This window comes from Lates calcarifer, linkage group LG19, assembly GCF_001640805.2.
Source record: "Lates calcarifer isolate ASB-BC8 linkage group LG19, TLL_Latcal_v3, whole genome shotgun sequence".
Classification (NCBI taxonomy): Eukaryota; Metazoa; Chordata; class Actinopteri; family Centropomidae; genus Lates; species Lates calcarifer.
In genome coordinates, this window is record NC_066851.1 from 13,091,201 (window position 1) to 13,108,691 (window position 17,491).

Here is a 17,491-nt window from a genome sequence, read left to right on the forward strand (position 1 = left end):
ACTCAGTGTCGCCTGAGCATTCTAGATTTCCATTTATTTATTTAAGGAGGAAATAGAAGGAAATTTCAACGGGTCACTAATTTCATTTCAACATGTACCGGTGGCATTAGCCCTGAGCAGATATTTCAGAGGAACACAAAATCAATGTTGAGATTCTATTGGGAATAGCCCTGGAACCCATTAGCAACTTTGACCAATAGGTCAGGTAAAGTAATAGCTAGATAAATGTTTTATTACAGATTTGCAAACTGACTTAATGGGGGGGCTTGTACCTGTGCAGTCATGCATGGCAAATATTCATCATTAGATTCTATTGCTGTAATGAACACAAATCTCTCAGTGGCCCAAGGCCTGTGGTTCTTTACATATGATCTGTTAAAGGTGGGTCTCTCTAACCAGGCCTCAGAGGAGACAAAAGGCTGCATCTCTGCTCCTCCAGAGACACACAGGATACAAGATGTAATCACTTTAATTAATGTTTTTACATATTGCATACATTTTGTCATACTAATTGTATTTTATATGACATCATATATGGCTGAGTAAGATTGCACTACTGTTTTCAGTGTTTATAATAAGCAACTGGCACATCAGGGACTAACATACAGTAGCTACAGCTCTGAGTGTAGCTACTGTACCAGTCTGAGCCATAACATAGTCAGCACTGGTGATGCACACTCAAGTAATATCACAATTATAGCAGTGTATGCAAGGCGTACACTAAATCCTCTGATTTACACATGTGTTTATGGTTATCTGTAGATGTGACCCACATCCCTGCTGGTTTTCTATCCTACCAGCTATTAACTTTGATTTATCTGAAATTCCAGGTGAAAATCAAGCACAAGAGCTGTGGTACACAAGGACTGCAACTGACGAACCACTGGAATGATTATTTTAAACCATCTTTACTATCCACACTGACCTACTAACCCCTGATCCCCTTACTGTATACACATTTACTACTGACATTATGAAGGATTGGTGGACTTTGGCCCTTATGAGTTTACTTTCACATAAGAATTGTGTTTCTGTAAAAGTCCCCCCATAATTTCCAGAGATTAAAGAGTGTCTGCCTGGAATAACTGCCATTGTTTATCCCCGAGTGAACATATGTCACATTTACACACAGCTCTCAAGCCGCTCTGTGCCGGACAGAGTGCTACTTTTCTGAATGGAAGCCAGACAGACTGAGAGCTGCTCCCACACACTGAGAGGAGCCGGCTCCTGTTTCCAGCTCCCTGTCTCCAAGGGGACCACCAATCACATCACGCGGCACAAGCAAGCGGGCAATTCAATTTCTTAAAGCTGCAGTGTCCGTTTTTAAGCGGGGTGTTGGGGGGGAAGAGAAAAAACAGCACATTTGAAACAGTAAAGCACCTCAACACTGCAGTTTACAAGTTTTCCTTTTTTTCCTTTTTATTAAATGTGAATTCACATGTTAGTTTGAGCCCATCCATTTCAGAGTATCCGCCTACATACAAAATAGGCATCATTCTGTCATCACATCCTTTTCAAACGCAACAAATAACACATTTGTGTACATATATTCACAAACTGAAAGGACAGTCGATGGTGGTAGGTACTTATTTATTAAAAGATGAGTCAAAGACAGATTCACACTTGGAATGTGAAGTAACTACTGCCTAGAACTTCCAACAAAACGTCTTGGCATATAATTAGGTCATATTCCAAAACCTTTTATCAAACAGACTTCATATGTAAGACCCACATAAAAATAAACAATATCTGCTTTTTTAAGTGCAAGAAATAAAAAATACAGGTTTATGGTTAATGTTTTAAAAAAAGAAGGCAGTCTTCAGTTTTAAAATAAAGTTTCATTTCATGAAACAGGACTATGGAATGTTCTTTTTTGCTTGCTTGTCAAACTAATGCCAGACCACCACTCTACCAGACTATGCCCCTTTTGCAGAACTCTTGTTTCCCTAATTTTCAGTCAGATTCAAACTGTTTTTTGGTGTCAGATATGACCATTATCCAATCGTTTTGTGTCAAATAACATTCAAATTGTGATATTTATCTGTTGCTATAGTATGCATCACACCAGGAGGCCATATTAAATTGTTTTGTATCAGTTCCAGCTGATTTGTTTATTTTTCTGCCTGGACAGGCTTTCAGCATCATAACATGAAATGATGTTGACAGTGCACAAGTCTGTTTTTCCATCACTTGCTACAATTGTTGATGGTCTGTATCTTAAGAGTATATATTGCACAAAAAAATGAGAGGGGGGAAAAACAGTATGTGCCATAAAAAATACCAAAATCCAGTTTCACACCTGCGATTGGGACCCATCCACATATCACGAGTATGATATACATAAACTCCTAACTTTACTATATTACAGTACATATACAATCTTGAAACTAGTTCCAGCTCTGAGGTATGTGTTCCCCATGATGCCATTGTATCGTCTACAAATACTCAACAAATCTGCTCTACAACTGTACAAAACCTAGTTTAAAATCACAAGGCATTTTTGATGCAAGTTTTAATTTAACTTAATCCTTAAAACCAGGACTCCCTTGCATGCTAAAAACAAATGATAAAGGGAAGAAGTGCCTGAAACTCACTGAAAGCACAGTAAGAACATTCCCTTTTAACTGTACAAAAATATGCCTGAAAATATCTTACTTTTCTTTTAAAAAGATGAGGTCTGTTATGTATCAAAATGTTTCCTCCACACCTGTACTCTGCAGAGGTTTAGGCTGCTTAAATTTTTCCAAACCAGGAGGTAAACGGAATCAGTTACAAAAAAAACAAACAAACATTTTGCGGCATTTAGAAATTACATAAACCGTTGTAAAGTAACATCCTGAACAATTGTCAGTTCACAGATTTGCTTTGAGTCAGTCCACAGTCCGTTTTCAGCTCCCTGCAGTTTTTTTGTTTGTTTTTAAGAGGATAAGATGCATAGAAGTTCAACGTTATTTTTCCCTTTTGTGGTCCGTTTAAGCTGAACAGTAAATGCAGACCTACGGGGGGGGAAAAAAATCCATAAAACCCTGTCATGCTGCCAGAAAAAAACGTCTGCAGACTTTGCTGTTTTTTTTCTCTTTTTTGCTACCAGCTTCATAAGCATCTCATTCCTCAAACCTCACCTCGCCTCCCTGGTCCTCCACCTCCCTCCAGGACCCTTCAGGGGGAAAAAAAAACCCATAGGAGGGCAGGGCTAGGGACAACTTGACCAGGACACATATATAATTTCATTTCTCCCTTCTCTGTTATTACTAGAGCAACTTTTTTTTCCCTCCCTCCTCTCTCTCTCGCTCTCAATTCAGTATGTGAAGACCAGGTCGGAAAAGTTCGCCTCCAGCCAGTCCCCGGCAATCATCTCACTGAGTTCTGGCGTGCAATAGTCTGGGAATTCAAAGTGAGAGCCCAGGCTGCCCTCGCTGAAAGAGTCCAGGTCCTTATCCACAAGAGACAGGGAGAGGTTTCCTGAATTGGGGTTGCCCAGCTCCGACCCCGGGGCGCTGGGGGCGAAATTTAAACTAAAGTCAAACAGCAAATCGTCCGCGTCCTCGCCGGAAGAAGAGGAGCTGCTGCTGGAGGAGGAGGAAGAGGAGGAGGAGGAGGATGTGGAGACCGACCTGGAGGATGCTGGTGAGACGGAAGCAGCGTGCAATGTGCTCTGCTTTGTAATGTTTTTGATATTGTAAAACAGTCTGTTGTTGTTGTTCCGCACTTCTTCGTACATGCTCGTCCCCTCGGACTCGGCCGAGGAGCTCAAAGTTGGGCTCGCGGGAACTTTGGCTACATTGTACGGCCTCAGGCGCTCCTCGTCCCCTGGCTTAATCCCCATCCGGTAGTCGTCCTCGTAGTCGTCGTCGTCGTCCTCGTCGGTGAGCTCACTTTTCACAGTCTTTGTAACTTTTAAGCTGGGAAACACGCAGTCCTCCCCGTAGCCGTGAGAGGACTTGGAGCCGCTCTTAGTCTTTATCTTTGAGCACTTCTTGCTGGGAGTCTTTGCTATTTTACCGCACTTCTCCGGAGACGGTGCTGATGATTTCGAACTGTCGAGCTTTGGTTTTTTCTTGGGTCTGTACTTGTAGTCGGGGTAGTCGGCCATGTGTTTTAGCCGCAGCCTCTCGGCTTCTCTGATAAACGGGATCTTTTCGCTGTCCTTGAGCATCTTCCACCTCTTCCCCAGGCGCTTGGAAATCTCCGCGTTGTGCATGTCCGGCGACTGCTCCATGATCTTTCTCCTCTCGATTTTGGACCAGACCATAAACGCGTTCATGGGTCTCTTGATGTGACCGGTCGCTGTCTTGCACCAGTCCGGGTTTATCGCCACGGGACTGCATGCCATAAATTCACTCTCCTCCGAATCGGTAGCCTCCCTGGACATGCTCCCGTCCGTCTCGCTGTTGTCTGTGTGCTGCACCATTGTCCCTCCGTTCCCAAGTCACTTTTGCGGTTTTCTTTTTCTTGTTTACCCCCGGACGCTGCAGTGTCTAACAGCCCCACACTGCCCCAAGACCTGCTAAAGCTCGCTCGTCTCTGCGCCGGTGGTGGGGTAAAAGGGGGGAGGCGGCGGTGGTGGCGGTAGTTCGTCCACGTCCTCTGCGTAAATGTGTGTCTCAAGCTCTGCACTCTTTTTCCAGAGTTACAAACTGCCTTCTTAACTAGTTATCAGCTTTTTCATGTCCCCTGCGTCACGCGCGGCCGTCCAATCACGTCCCTTCCACTCCGCCCAGCAGACTCCATCCAAGACTCCCCTTAACCCTTTTATTCCTCCCCTCCCGAGCTCTCATTGGAGTGGAGGTGGGGATTTGTGGTAACACAGTGTCTGGGGCAACACGCCGGGCGAGACAGGCATATTAAACACACAGTTAGCACTATGCGCTCCTGAGATGAACATCACGCATCCAAAGCGCACATAAGACTAAAAAAAAAAACCTTATTTCCTTATTTTAAGAAAACACGTAACAGAAGCGGCTATTCTCCAGGCAGACATCCACCCTTTTGCAGATGGGTCTGGAGGAGAAGATGTAGGCTGTGTGATTATTTGCTTTTTCCCCCCTTCTCTCTCTCTCTTTCTCCCTCTCTCTCCTGTCTTAGGTTGGATACTGAAGGTGGCGCTTGGACACTGTTGCAGGCGCCTGGATGCGTCGGTGCGCCCGCCTGCCTGACTGCCTGCCCTGCTGTAGAAGGATACATTTTAGCAGCTGGTAATGGCTTTAGAGGAAGGAAGACTCGATGCTATCATTAACTTCAGTATAACCTCACGCATTTCACACTGATGTCTGAGTGGCCACGTGTTATCACATATTTTTTTCTTTCCTCTCTGGCATGGTTTCTTTCCTGTTTGTTTCCATGTCCGCATTTGAATGAAGGAAATAGGTCAGTAGTACAGTCTGCGTTATAGATCTTGTTTATACTGTGTGAGCTCCCAAAACACATCTGCACCCTCCCATAGACCCTTATTGATAAGGGTTTTGCCCTAAGCAAACAATCATGCATACACACAAGTAATCTGTTAAATTGTGATAACATTAAATTTACATATAAAACCCAGAAAAAATAACAGGTTATGATTCCTTATATAATTGGATAAATCATGAAGTCAAACCAATAACACTCATTCAGATGGCAACATTTGGGTTGTGCAGCCTTGCAATTGAGCCCATACAGCCAGGCATGGATGGAAGGCTCCCTGCTGAGTTTGCTGTGTCAAGAGGCAGTGTAGTATCTAGTTGGCGTCTCCTGTACCCCCCCCCCCCCGACTCTGGGTGGTAGCCAGCAGTGCTATTGGAGGCTGGGGCGATAAGGCGTCCTGCTTTTTTTCCCCCTCTCTCTCTCTCTCTCTCTGTCTCTCTCCTTCTCTCTGCTTCGTCCCCTAGAGGGCAATCACTTACCCTTTTGAAACCCTCCCCCCACCCAGCCACCGTATTTTCCCCAGCTGGGGCTTAAGAAGTGTCTCCACTGATACAGAGGGGAGGCAGCCAGGAAGGCAGGGAGGGGATAGCAGGGAGACAGAAAGAGAAAAAAGAGGCGCACAAGGGGGAGAGGAGACAGGGCTAAGGAGACCGAGGCAGCTTGAGGGAGAGAAACACTGAGAGACCTTGCCTTTGCATCCTCAGAGAAGAGAGGCAGCCCTCTGTCTGCGTCTCTCTCTCTCGCTCTCTCAGACAGAGATAGGGCTGAAATGCTTTATCATGACCAGCCCGTGCTGATTAAGCCTTATCAGATATATGTGTTGGAGCAGGAGTCTCAGGAGGTTGGCGCGTGCACATGCATGTTTTACTGTCAGCGTGTTTTTTTTTTGTGATGGATTCATTTGAATGGTATTTGATCCTCAGATCAGTGCAGACATGAGTAGAAGAGGTTATTTCAAATCAACTGATAGCATAGTATCACATATAGGTACAATTTGCAAGCACATATTCGCTGCATATCTGTGTGGAATTCTAGAAAATTGTCCTTGTAATGCAGCACATCAAAGTGTGATATTCTACTTAGGGGGGAAATAAGCTAAATTACTGTGTGCTATTCTGTCCTGATTTGCCTAAAAGGTACTTATCCCTTAACAAAACATTTAAAGAATATTGATCAGTCATATCATATTAAGTGATAGCTGTTACCTTCAGTTTAGTGCTTGAACCTTTTTTATATTTTTGTCTATTCATAACATCCTAGCCCGCTCCAGCCAGCCTTATCTGTTTTATATGATGGTTTCATGCTGGACATGAATCACAAGACTGCTTAATGATGAGCATGCAGGGTGGCTGTCCTGCTCATTAGCATGGCTCATTATTGGCTGTGAATGAGGTGCTGGTGTCAGCCCATACAGCCTATGAGTCATCTTAGGGAGGGTCTCATCGCCATGCCTGCCTCACACACAGATGCACCAGTAATATACCCCCCACCCCCACCCACCTTCCCCGCCTCTCACCCCACCATCGGCTGCCTGATTCAGTGACTGGTGATCAGAGTGAAGGGGAGAGAGAGAGAGAAAGAGAGAATTGTGGGATACTGAAACATGTTGTGTTTTCATTTCATTTTCACTCTAGAGATTACATATGATTAAACAGTGAAAATCCGGGAGAGCTGCATTATCACTGTGTGATTTCTAATACAGTGCGCTTCCCAATACCCCAAAGGCAGATGTTTTAATGCTTATTTGCTGCTTTTCATGTCAAGGGAGAGGACATTTTATTCCAGAGCGATGGAGTGTTGAATTAAGTGATGGTTTTCATGTACAAACACTGAAAGAGGGTTTCAGGAGAAACAATTCCCTTTGCATTGCTTATCTAAAAGCCCCCCAAAGCAGCTGCTGCTCTCACAAAGGGCCAGTGAAGCGTTAGATCAATACTAACCCTGGCTAGAGGCTATCTGATGCTCAAAATGCATGGATCCATCTCCACTGCATAGCCCTGAGACAGGTGTGGACTTCTGGAAGCCACTATCTGATGGCTTCACAATGGGGTAAGGTGTGGGTGAGGGGGGGGGTTGGGTGGCTATAAGCGGGTGGTGAGGAAAGGGAAAAGGGGGGAGTTGGGGGGTCTTTTGGTAGCACATAAAAACGCAAATTAACTTTTCACTTGACAGACACGTTCTTGAGTATCCTGTGTACTCAGGTTACAATGTTTATTGCCACGCAGTGAATTGGTGTTTTTCTAGCCCATAGAGTGGAGTCACTTAATGGTAATCTGGTGCTATGCATAGAATTTACGAAACAAGTTCCATCAGTTTGCAAGTAGCATAAGGTAAATCCACCCCTGTTTCATTCCATACAGACTTAAAGTCCCTTCTATCCAGGCTGTTGCTGGAGGTGAAACCTAATATCAGCTCATGCATGCGAAGATTTATGGTTTGTGCGTTCGTCGCCGGTTACTGCAACCCATTTCGTTGTCTTAACTTGTGAGATGATACTAAAACGAGCTATGTCAGCTGCAGCTGGATTCGTCTCGCTGGCTGCCTGTCGCTATGGTCTCATTCCTCAAAGATCACGCTCTGTCTTCCTCTCTCTTTCTCTCTCTCTGAAGATAAGAGGAGCTTTTTGACAATGAGGAGGATCTCGCAGCAGTTTGGAGGTTGTTGTCTCACCACAAGTGTTTGGTGCCTCCAAGGCCATTTTATGCCTCGTTGTTGCTTTACATTCTCGACTCAATGCAAATGTATCTCCGGGGTGTCAGGTTCTTTGTTGACCTCCTTGATGTGGTCTCTGTCTCTCAAGGTCTGATGCTTAGCGGATACTTGAGACTGGAGTATCTTGTCGTGAATGTAAACAGCTGATGCTTGAGTACTGTTCTGGAATGTTTGTCGCAGGGACACGCAAATACAATCAGAGGCCTTAGCTGCTGGTACTTTGTGTACACTTGTACTTGCAACAGCCCTCTCCTTATTTAAAAGGAGCAAACATTATTCTGAATTCAATCCTTACATCTAGTGCACTGAAATGAGAACCGATTTCTAAGTAGGTAACAATCCTTTATTTTTATAATACAAAGAGGTGGGAAGTAAATAATTACTATGTTTACCCAAGTTCTGTACTGAAATACAGAACTGAAGAACCTTTACTCGAGTATTTCCTGTTCATGTTACTTCATACTTCTTTTCCACTTCATCTCAGAGGCAAATATTACAGTTAATAGTCCAAAACATTTACTGTCTATTTCCAGCTACAGTATAGTAATTAAGTAGCTGAACAAGTAGCTGCATAATTTAAGGGCAGTTTGCATGTTAATTCAACAATATTAATAATATAGTAGAGTATAGATAATAATGTAATACTAAAATTTAACATAATCAGTTGTTTAATCTTGATACTTTAATTACATTTTGATGATAATACTCCTTTTTCTTAGGTTAAGTTCTTTGTACTGCCTTCACCACTGATGATAAAACCAAATTCGACAGTCTCAACAGTAAATACTCGACCAACCACTCCAGCATGCATTAAACCCCAGAGGGAGACTATAAACTTTGAGCGTAGCCAACGTGAGCCACGAGGACCGGCGAGGGTGTAAGTAAATTTGTAACTGAGCACTCTGCGACGGAGGCAATTATTGCGCTCAGGAACGCGAGATACGTGAATTAGATTTTTTATTAGCTGGCTACATTTAACCAGTGTCTGTACAGGTGACAACTGTTTGAATTCTGTAAGGAAGCATGAAGAGTTTCCTGTCTCAGTTCCTGTCTTTTCCTCTCTCTCTCTTCACAGACTTTTCTAAAGACGCTGCTGCACAAAGCAACAGGGATCCACTCTAGCCCAAAGGCGATGACATCATCCTGGAGAAACTGTGGCTTATGCACTACAGTACGTTCTACAGTAATCATATTGCCATGTCATTCCCCATAAGCTCCGGCCATCTAAATCCTTTAATTACAAACCAGCAGCATCGAAGCAGTGTTTACTGTAAGGGTCCAGTGTACCTAGTTTTGTATTGTACATTGTGCCTTGTGTTAATAAACTTGTGTGGAGGAAGAGCCCTCCAGGCGCTCACAGCCACTGTAATGAGAGTGTGTTTAGTCTGGAGACTGTGTAGGACTAATGCTGATGGATTGTATGGCTGCAGGTCAGGTCTTGCTCTCTCTCATACTGATGGAGACCAGTGGAAGGGAGCGAGGGAAAACATACACATGTTTGTGAAAACATAATGTATGACAATCCGACATAAAGTTATTGCCACGTTAATACAAGCTAGATGAAAACTACACATCATTACCAGAAGAAAGTAACAAAATGAGGAGTTTACAGTTGGTGTTCAGCAGTTGAATAGTTCATCAATATAATTTACTTGCTGCAGTCAAACATAAAGCCAAAACACCATCAGTCTTGGAGAAATAAATCTGTTGATCACGTTTCACCCAGGCAGTTGATCTAAGAAGTGTGGGACTTTTCCCAGCTGAAGCCACGCTGCTTCCCTGCTTCTCTTGCCGGCCAGCCCAGACTTGCCGCCCATCACAAGATAAGATAGTGTTGACTACAAGCCAGTCTGTGTAGGGACTGGTGAGGGGGCCTCCGCTGTGCTTAGTCACCCTCAGTCGCATCCTGTGCTCTGAAGTTTTACTGGTTTATGATCTTTGCACCACTAGTCGAATAGTGACAGTTCAAAGCAGCATGACAAATTGAGAATCCATGCCCCATGGACAAATCCCAGGCAACATTGTGTTAGGTCCTTAAGGTTTTATAATTAGTAGGTAGGATAACCCAGAATTAAAGTCAGGGAATCTTTTATTTTTCTCCTGATGGCTCCCTCATATTCATTTTATTGATATTTAAGGTTAATTGATAACTGTAAACTGTCTCATACTATAATAATGATTGGGCAGCGACAGGTCTGTTGAAACCAAACCTAATACAAAGAGTGTATATATAATTCTAACCAATGCAAGAATACTGTGGCTTACTTGTCAAGCATCCCTTGTGTGTTACCTTTTCCAACAAATGAATGAAAGGGATTTAGTCACAAGCTTCAACATGGCTGGACAAAAACAGCGTTGCGAAAATCAGCCGCATCAATCAGGCTTTAACCTTGAAAACAAAAACAAGAAGAAATGGACCCGTGGAGAGACAAACACCTGAAGCAAATCTGAGCATTCACTCTTGTTTGAACAGTGAACAGATAAGATAGCTCAAAGTTATCAGCGCAAGATGAATTCCCAGAGGAACCTCCGGCAGGGGTTTCATCAATGTAGTGGAAGGGAGAAAATCAATCCCTCAAACCACATATAGTGACAAATAACCACCTAAAAGTGAAGCGAAATTAGTTGTACCCGCGGCAGCTTCATTCAGTCAAAAACCAGCAAGTCTGAAAAGAAAAAAAAAAGATGTAAAAGAGGCTGTCATTCCTGTGTGACGATAAAACACTCCAAGTAAACACTGTGCAACTTTGTAAACATAATCATAATCATGCGGGCCAGAATGAAAACATTTTTTTTTTCTATTTGTGAGGCCAAATCTGGTGATGTTGCGCATCTTTCTAAAATCAGATAGAATAGCCTTTAGGCTGTTTTCCACCCTCATTCATCACATTCATCACATTCATTCATTCATTTTTGACATTAAAAATGAGAACTGGCATTAGAGCACGTATTGTCTTGTATGTAGATTTGAACTCCTTTAAATACCAACTAAAGTCTATAGAGAAGGTCATTTCAATATCAACCTTTATACACCGGCTGAATCACAAGTGAAGTTCTCCTCAAATATATTTATGTTCTGAGTGTATGTCTGGAGAGACCAATGGTGCCACAGAAAAGGAGGAAACTTCAATAGAGTCCTGTGACTTCCTTTTTACTTTGCATTACATATGCACATATAGACTGGTATTTTCCCCCAGCATTCCATCCATATCAGAGCCTCAGTATGTCCCCTCCATATACTGACTCACTGCCCTTTCCTTCATGTCTCTTAAGGATTTCTTAGACAGGCTTCAAGAAAGATTTTCATAAATGTCCTCTTTTGCAAATCCTCCACATCCCTCTGTATGCACTGAGAGCTATCTCCATCTTAACAGTAAAGGTCATTGGAGGAGACTCAGGGATATGGAAAGGCTAAGCTGTGTGCATGGGAGAGTGTTTAACAACTATCTAGAAATCAATAACAGAAGGTTTGGTAATGAGTGTGTCAGATCACAGTCACACACCAACTCAGGTGTGGCGAAGCTCGGTGCTTTCATCAGAATCCTTTGAGGCATCTGCGTTAGGTGAACGAGTTAAAGATCTGGCTTTTGGAAGTTCTTGATTATTATAAAAATATGCAGCGCTTCGAGTCAAGTGTTAGATATTGTTGTATGTGTCAATAGTCACTACCTCTCACCCTTGATTGCATATAGTGCCATGATTAGACGCTGATTATGTTAATACATGTGTGTGATTTTCTTTACTGATTATGTTAATGTGGGGAAGTAATTTACCTCGTTCAAAAAATGAAGCAGGCTTTATACCTGCATATATAATATTAATATAAATCTGATATTGTCAACACAAAATCTCCCATTTATTATTCCGGTCTCATGGGTTCTTTTTAAACCGAGTCCCAGTGTCAGTAGAGGAGCTCAGGATTACAAGATGAGAGCCGTAAGACAATTCAGATAATGAACAGGAAAGCAAAGTTTCAAGGAAGCATGGAAGGAACGAATTTAGTCATAAAAGTGTGAGCGGATTAGCTCTTCTCTTATTTCCAACATTTCCTCTTTGATATGTCCCTACACTAATCTCATTATAAGTGTCTGTCAAGCATACATGACAATTCATTTTAACAAGGTAGAGTTTCCTGCTCCCTTTAAATTCACAGCCTTCTTCACAAATGAAAACACATGAGAGGTTCCCCTGGAACAGGCACTGGGCTAACAAGGAAAGGAAAATGAGGCTTAGCACTTTTGATCATTTCAAACCCCGACTAACAGGACTAGTTTTAACGCAAATGTGTTTTCCTTGGAAATGCGTTTACTGTGGCCATAGCCAGTGTTTAGCCGTATAATGACCCAAGAGGCTCACAGTTGGTGCCCAGAGTTTTTCCTGGTTTAAAAGTATAGCAATAAAAAATTGACATTCAATAAATATTCATGCTTCATGTTTAGTCCTTTATATGGTTCACTCTATGACTCTTTATCAGCGCTGTGAATTCTTGTTGGTGACTTTCAGGCGGAAACTTGTTTCTCATTTCTCACTTCAGGAGTTTTTATTCCCCTGAAGATCAGTGTAACTGTTGCATAAAGAATTGTGATTGTACTTTCATATCAATATCAAGTAATAAGCAGTTTTACCATGAAAGTATTTGAAGAAGAAACGGAAGCTCATAAAACAGAGTTCCCGATAAACCTGTAGAGGAAGCAACACATAATTAGTGTCTTGTTAATTGTTGAGAACCATTATAGCATGCTTAGTGTGATGCTAGACTAAATTGTTTGCCAACAGAACATAATGATTTTACACTCTGTAATTGTGTTTTGTGTAAGAGCTGCCTCCATTTTTCTTTTAACGAGAAATGTGAAATATCCGGAGGCATTATTTTTGAACTACTTTTATATAACAAGCCGATTGCATAAATAAACCACTGGCTTTCTGTCTGCAACATATACAGCACCCATCTCAGTTCACGCCTCGTGATATTTGTAACTTTCAAAGCCATGCTATCGAAGGTGGCTATAATAGGCTTCAAACTAACTGTCTAGATATATCTCGACCTGTGTGATCTCTATCTGTCCATCACTGGAGTAATCTGACCATTGCGGATAAATACTGCTGAGAGGTCTTAAAGCACTAGGAAGGACCAGTACCTTAATCATGGCTAATCCCTGGTAGCTAGACATGTCTTGGGGGGACACGGGACGGACATGTCACCCCAATTAGCAGCAGCTATAGCTTTAAAACCCTGTCATTAGGAGCCCATAACCTTCCTGTCAGTCACCGTAGCTGCAGAAACTCCTACTTAGTGCTACTGTTACAATTTGTCACATTTATGCACAGCAGTTATGTGGAATTTAGCGAGTGGTGGCGTGCACACGTGCTCGCTCGCACCTGTAAGACTGACACTCGCATGCATAGGTGCAAATGTAACACCGTACACCGATTTCACATATCAGCAAGGCAAATGGTGATACAGGAAGTCAATGCATATATGCAATTTTCCGTCACGCAAATTGGGCATACGCCATGTTGCTTGCGGGTGTATAACCTTAATAGGCTGATTTATGTATGACATTCCTCCGAGCATTAATATGAATAGACAGGGAGTGTTGCCCAAACCACAAAGTGCCCACAATGTTATGCCATGTTCAATATACTCTGTGGTTGATGTATTAGAATTATACCTTGGAAAGACACATGCATTTCAGATACCTTTCTTTTGGTTAATGAATGATGGGGGAACATGTACATGCATTTTGAATATCCATATAACTATCAGCTCAGTATGCAGATAGGGTCCCTGGTGTTTTAGTGGTAGATAGTCTTTGCAGGCCTTTGCTCAGTAGACAGTGGTGCATTAACCGTTATCTTGGTGAAAGCACCACCATTAAGCCTGCAACAATAAGACCAGGGTCAAGGATGAAGTTGAATGACAGCTCAGGATGAATATAATTTCCCAGGAAGCGATAAAGAGGGGTCTTGTACTCACACTAAAAAGCAGAATAATAATTTTTTCACCAGGTTGTCTTCTCCTACATATTTTCATTCTTTGCGCCATTCTCAAGTGAAGAGGTCAGATATAAAAGAGGACAATGACCAAGTCGGTGAGATTGATGGCGCAGATGAACAGGCCAGCTGGAATCTCAGCTAAATCAAAGCCATTCACCGTTAATGAAAATAAGAGAGAGACCGCACTGTAAATCATCTTATGGTCTAATGTATTAGTGATAATGAATTCACGCTGCCACATTTAACCTTAGTTTTGCAATTCATTATATTTGAGATTAACAAGGGAGGGAACTTAAGTGAACTGTCTGCAGGGAATTACAGCTGGGGCCTCATTGTCAATCAAGGATTGTGTTTCGATGTCTTTCATTAGGGTTGGAGGAATTAAATAAGACTTTCTTTTAATGGCGGATGGCTCTCCCATTTAATCGCTCTTCTTGCTCTCCCAAGATGGTTAACTCTTCATTACCCAAATTAAAGGCATCCATCTCTGTTGGCTCCTGCCACATTGCCATGACCTCTACCTGTCAAAACTTTCATGTAAGCGCTTGAGTGATGGATGATACCCCTGAACCCCATTGTCAAAATTATCCAGTGACTGTCCAACCCTCTCTGATCCATTCAATCCATCTCCCCAGGCTACGTGCCACCAGCCATGATTTAACAATGAAGCTGGGGCGCTAATTTACTCTCATAGAAATTAGAAACTACCTTTTAATTATATGCCTGGGAGTGTTCAAAGAGTTCACATGGATCACCCCCAAAGCTTTTAACTCGACTTTGTGGGGGCTGATCATTTATATTCCTCTAACGTGTTATTTCAGGGGTGGTTTGACATACCTAGGACCAGAGGGAATTTGAGAAACCATCAGGAATGGGAAAGAAGGAGTGTTGAGTGTTGAAATCAATGATCACATTTGAAGGTCACAGCTGTTGTTAAAGGATATGATAAGATGGAAAAATACTTAAATGACCTGCTGCAACAAAATGTGAAAATATTTCTTAAAATCTGTTTATCAGGTCTGATGGAGTAAAACATCAATTCTAAGAACATAGTTAATTGAATACTGAAGAGGGAGTTGATCACTGATTTCGAACACCTTATATATGCAGGTGGAGCTCTGATCAATTGATAATATGCACTGAGGGTGTTACTGGTTTAGCTCTGGAATTGCATCATGCTCAACTGTTTACAGAGAGACTTTGTTGACAAAGGAATCACAGTTCTCTGAACTTCCTCCCTCTTTTTCCCTCTCTATTTGCATCACCTTCAGACACATGTAAATATTCAAACACATGCCACACGTCATACATAAAACATGATATAAGTGGTCCCATTCTTGTCTGACCTCTTGTCCTCCTGCTCCTCTCCCAGACAGATGTAGATAACGCTCCAGACACACCTCACTTCCTGAGAGGAGAGTTATGGCTTCCTGGGAGAGGCACAGCCGTCCCCTGGAGCCCTGAGGAGTTCGACAGCTACCTATGGAGAGGGCACATCTCTGACTTGTAGACCTGCTCTGAGGCTTCTCCTCTCACTTTGAGATCCTCCGTGTACCTGTCAAAGGGTCAAAGGGGTACACTCGCTGCAGACAACAGGGCTGTGTTTGTGTGTCTGGGTGTGTTTGTGTTTGCTTGTGTGTGTATGTGGAGCCCCCCCCCCTCCTGTGACAGATGCCAGGCTGTTTATGTGAGAGGTGTGGGAGTGCTGGGTGGGCAGGTGGGCAAAGACACGCATGTGTGTTTGTGAGTGCGTGTGCTGAAGGGAAGTGTGTGTTGTTGTTGTGGGTGGGTTTAAGCAGTAGTATAATATGAAAACTCGACTTGTCAGAATGTGCAGACATGCGTGTGAATGCATTTGCATACTGCCGGCATATGCGTGTGCACATGTCTCTACCTGTGCACAGATACACACTCCATCTAACTGCACAACGAGTCTAAATGAGAACCTGTTACCAGGCTCCCGTAAACACCCAAAACCCAAAACTGCTGTCACGGAACCAGATCATAACAGATGGGGGGGGGGCTGCTGCTCTGGCAGCCGAGCAAACGATGAGCTAATCGTAGCGAAGGAGGTGACCATAGTTGGTTACAGCTTATTCAGGATTATGACTCAATCACTGAGGCTTATGGCACTTAGGTAATTATTTAATCAAAGAGTGGACGTGTCAATAGAAGTCGACAAGAGATTAATTATAAGTCCGGGATGGCTTCAACTCATTGTTTTTACTGGTCGGCTGTCTTGACAGTGGCAGGAGGGAGAGTTGATGGGCTCGTTGGGAGGGTGAGTGACAGCTCTAGTGGAGCAGGAATAATCAGAGTAGTATAGTTAACACTAACCCCCCCTCTTAGCATGGATAGAGATCAATACTGTGCTATCCTTGATTAAAATGTTTAATTAGCTGTATTAAGGGAGCAATATAAAGCTAAGGAGGGGAGAGAAAACATCCTCTGTGTGTGGATCAGAGGGTATATTAGACATCGACGGGAGTCACCAGTTAACTGTTACTCTATATCTACTGTAGTGCAGCCCACACTTGTGGTTCAGACAGCAGAAAACAGTGTGACGCTATACATGCTTCTTTGAATGTGGGAAAGCGTGTGTGTGCGTGTGTGCTAAGCTCACTGTGACAGCTATAGGAGAAAAGGCAGGTCTGTGGCAGAAAAAAGGTGTATGAGTCACTCAGCCTATCCTTAGTAACCTGCCATTATTTATAGCAGACTGTAGGAGGATGAAAGGCACTGGAGAATTCTCTCTTAGTTGTCTGCCAACAGCTTTCGACTAATAACTGTCATTCCTAAATGTACTGGGCTTTCATGTCGACAGGAGTGACCTGATGTACAGTATCTTCACATCTAAGAGATTACAGTGATGATGTATGAAATAGACTGTTCCCAAACTACTACTTAACTTCAGACACATGACCTGAGGAAATGGCTAATTTAAGCAGAAAGTGGTGTCAAAATGTGTCCTAGAATTTGTTACTGTTTGAATTTCTTTGTTGATATATATAAGTTTAAGTAATTAAATGATGACTAAACAACTGCTAGGCACTTGTTTCATCTCTCTTCATCGCTCTAACGAGCCTTCTTTCTAAAAAAGGGATGAGGATCTGTGAAGCTTCATGCATGCTGATTCTAGGGATTCCCCTCCATGAGTTTTATCCAGTCTGACTGTTTTACTTGGCTGATGGGGAACAGGATGTGAGATTTTACACCGCCAGAGAAAAACGGGGGCAAGTTGAGACACAAAGATGGACATGGCGGTTAACTCCCTGATCGTGTCACCAGAGGAGAGAGATAAATGGTGAAAGGAAAACAAGCAAGGGGAAACTGACTATTTTTCTAAAAGCCGCACGGAAGTTTCTAATTATATCCACTT

General features: G+C 42.7%; 1 protein-coding gene and 1 long non-coding RNA gene across 2 annotated transcripts; one reads left to right on the top strand and one right to left on the bottom strand.

Annotated features, from left to right (window-relative positions):
- Nucleotides 1-1,393: 1,393 nt before the first annotated feature.
- On the bottom strand, nucleotides 1,394-5,050 carry sox11a (SRY-box transcription factor 11a). Its single transcript, XM_018683988.2, has one exon. The coding sequence runs from the start codon at nucleotides 4,409-4,411 to the stop codon at nucleotides 3,299-3,301; it is 1,113 nt and encodes a 370-aa protein (XP_018539504.1). The 5' UTR covers nucleotides 4,412-5,050; the 3' UTR covers nucleotides 1,394-3,298.
- Nucleotides 5,051-5,085: 35 nt separating this feature from the next.
- Nucleotides 5,086-17,145, top strand: LOC127143620 (uncharacterized). The gene is made up of 4 exons (XR_007815188.1): nucleotides 5,086-5,195; nucleotides 8,835-8,992; nucleotides 9,191-9,286; nucleotides 15,485-17,145. It is a non-coding gene; the product is annotated as an uncharacterized LOC127143620 (long non-coding RNA).
- Nucleotides 17,146-17,491: the final 346 nt, after the last annotated feature.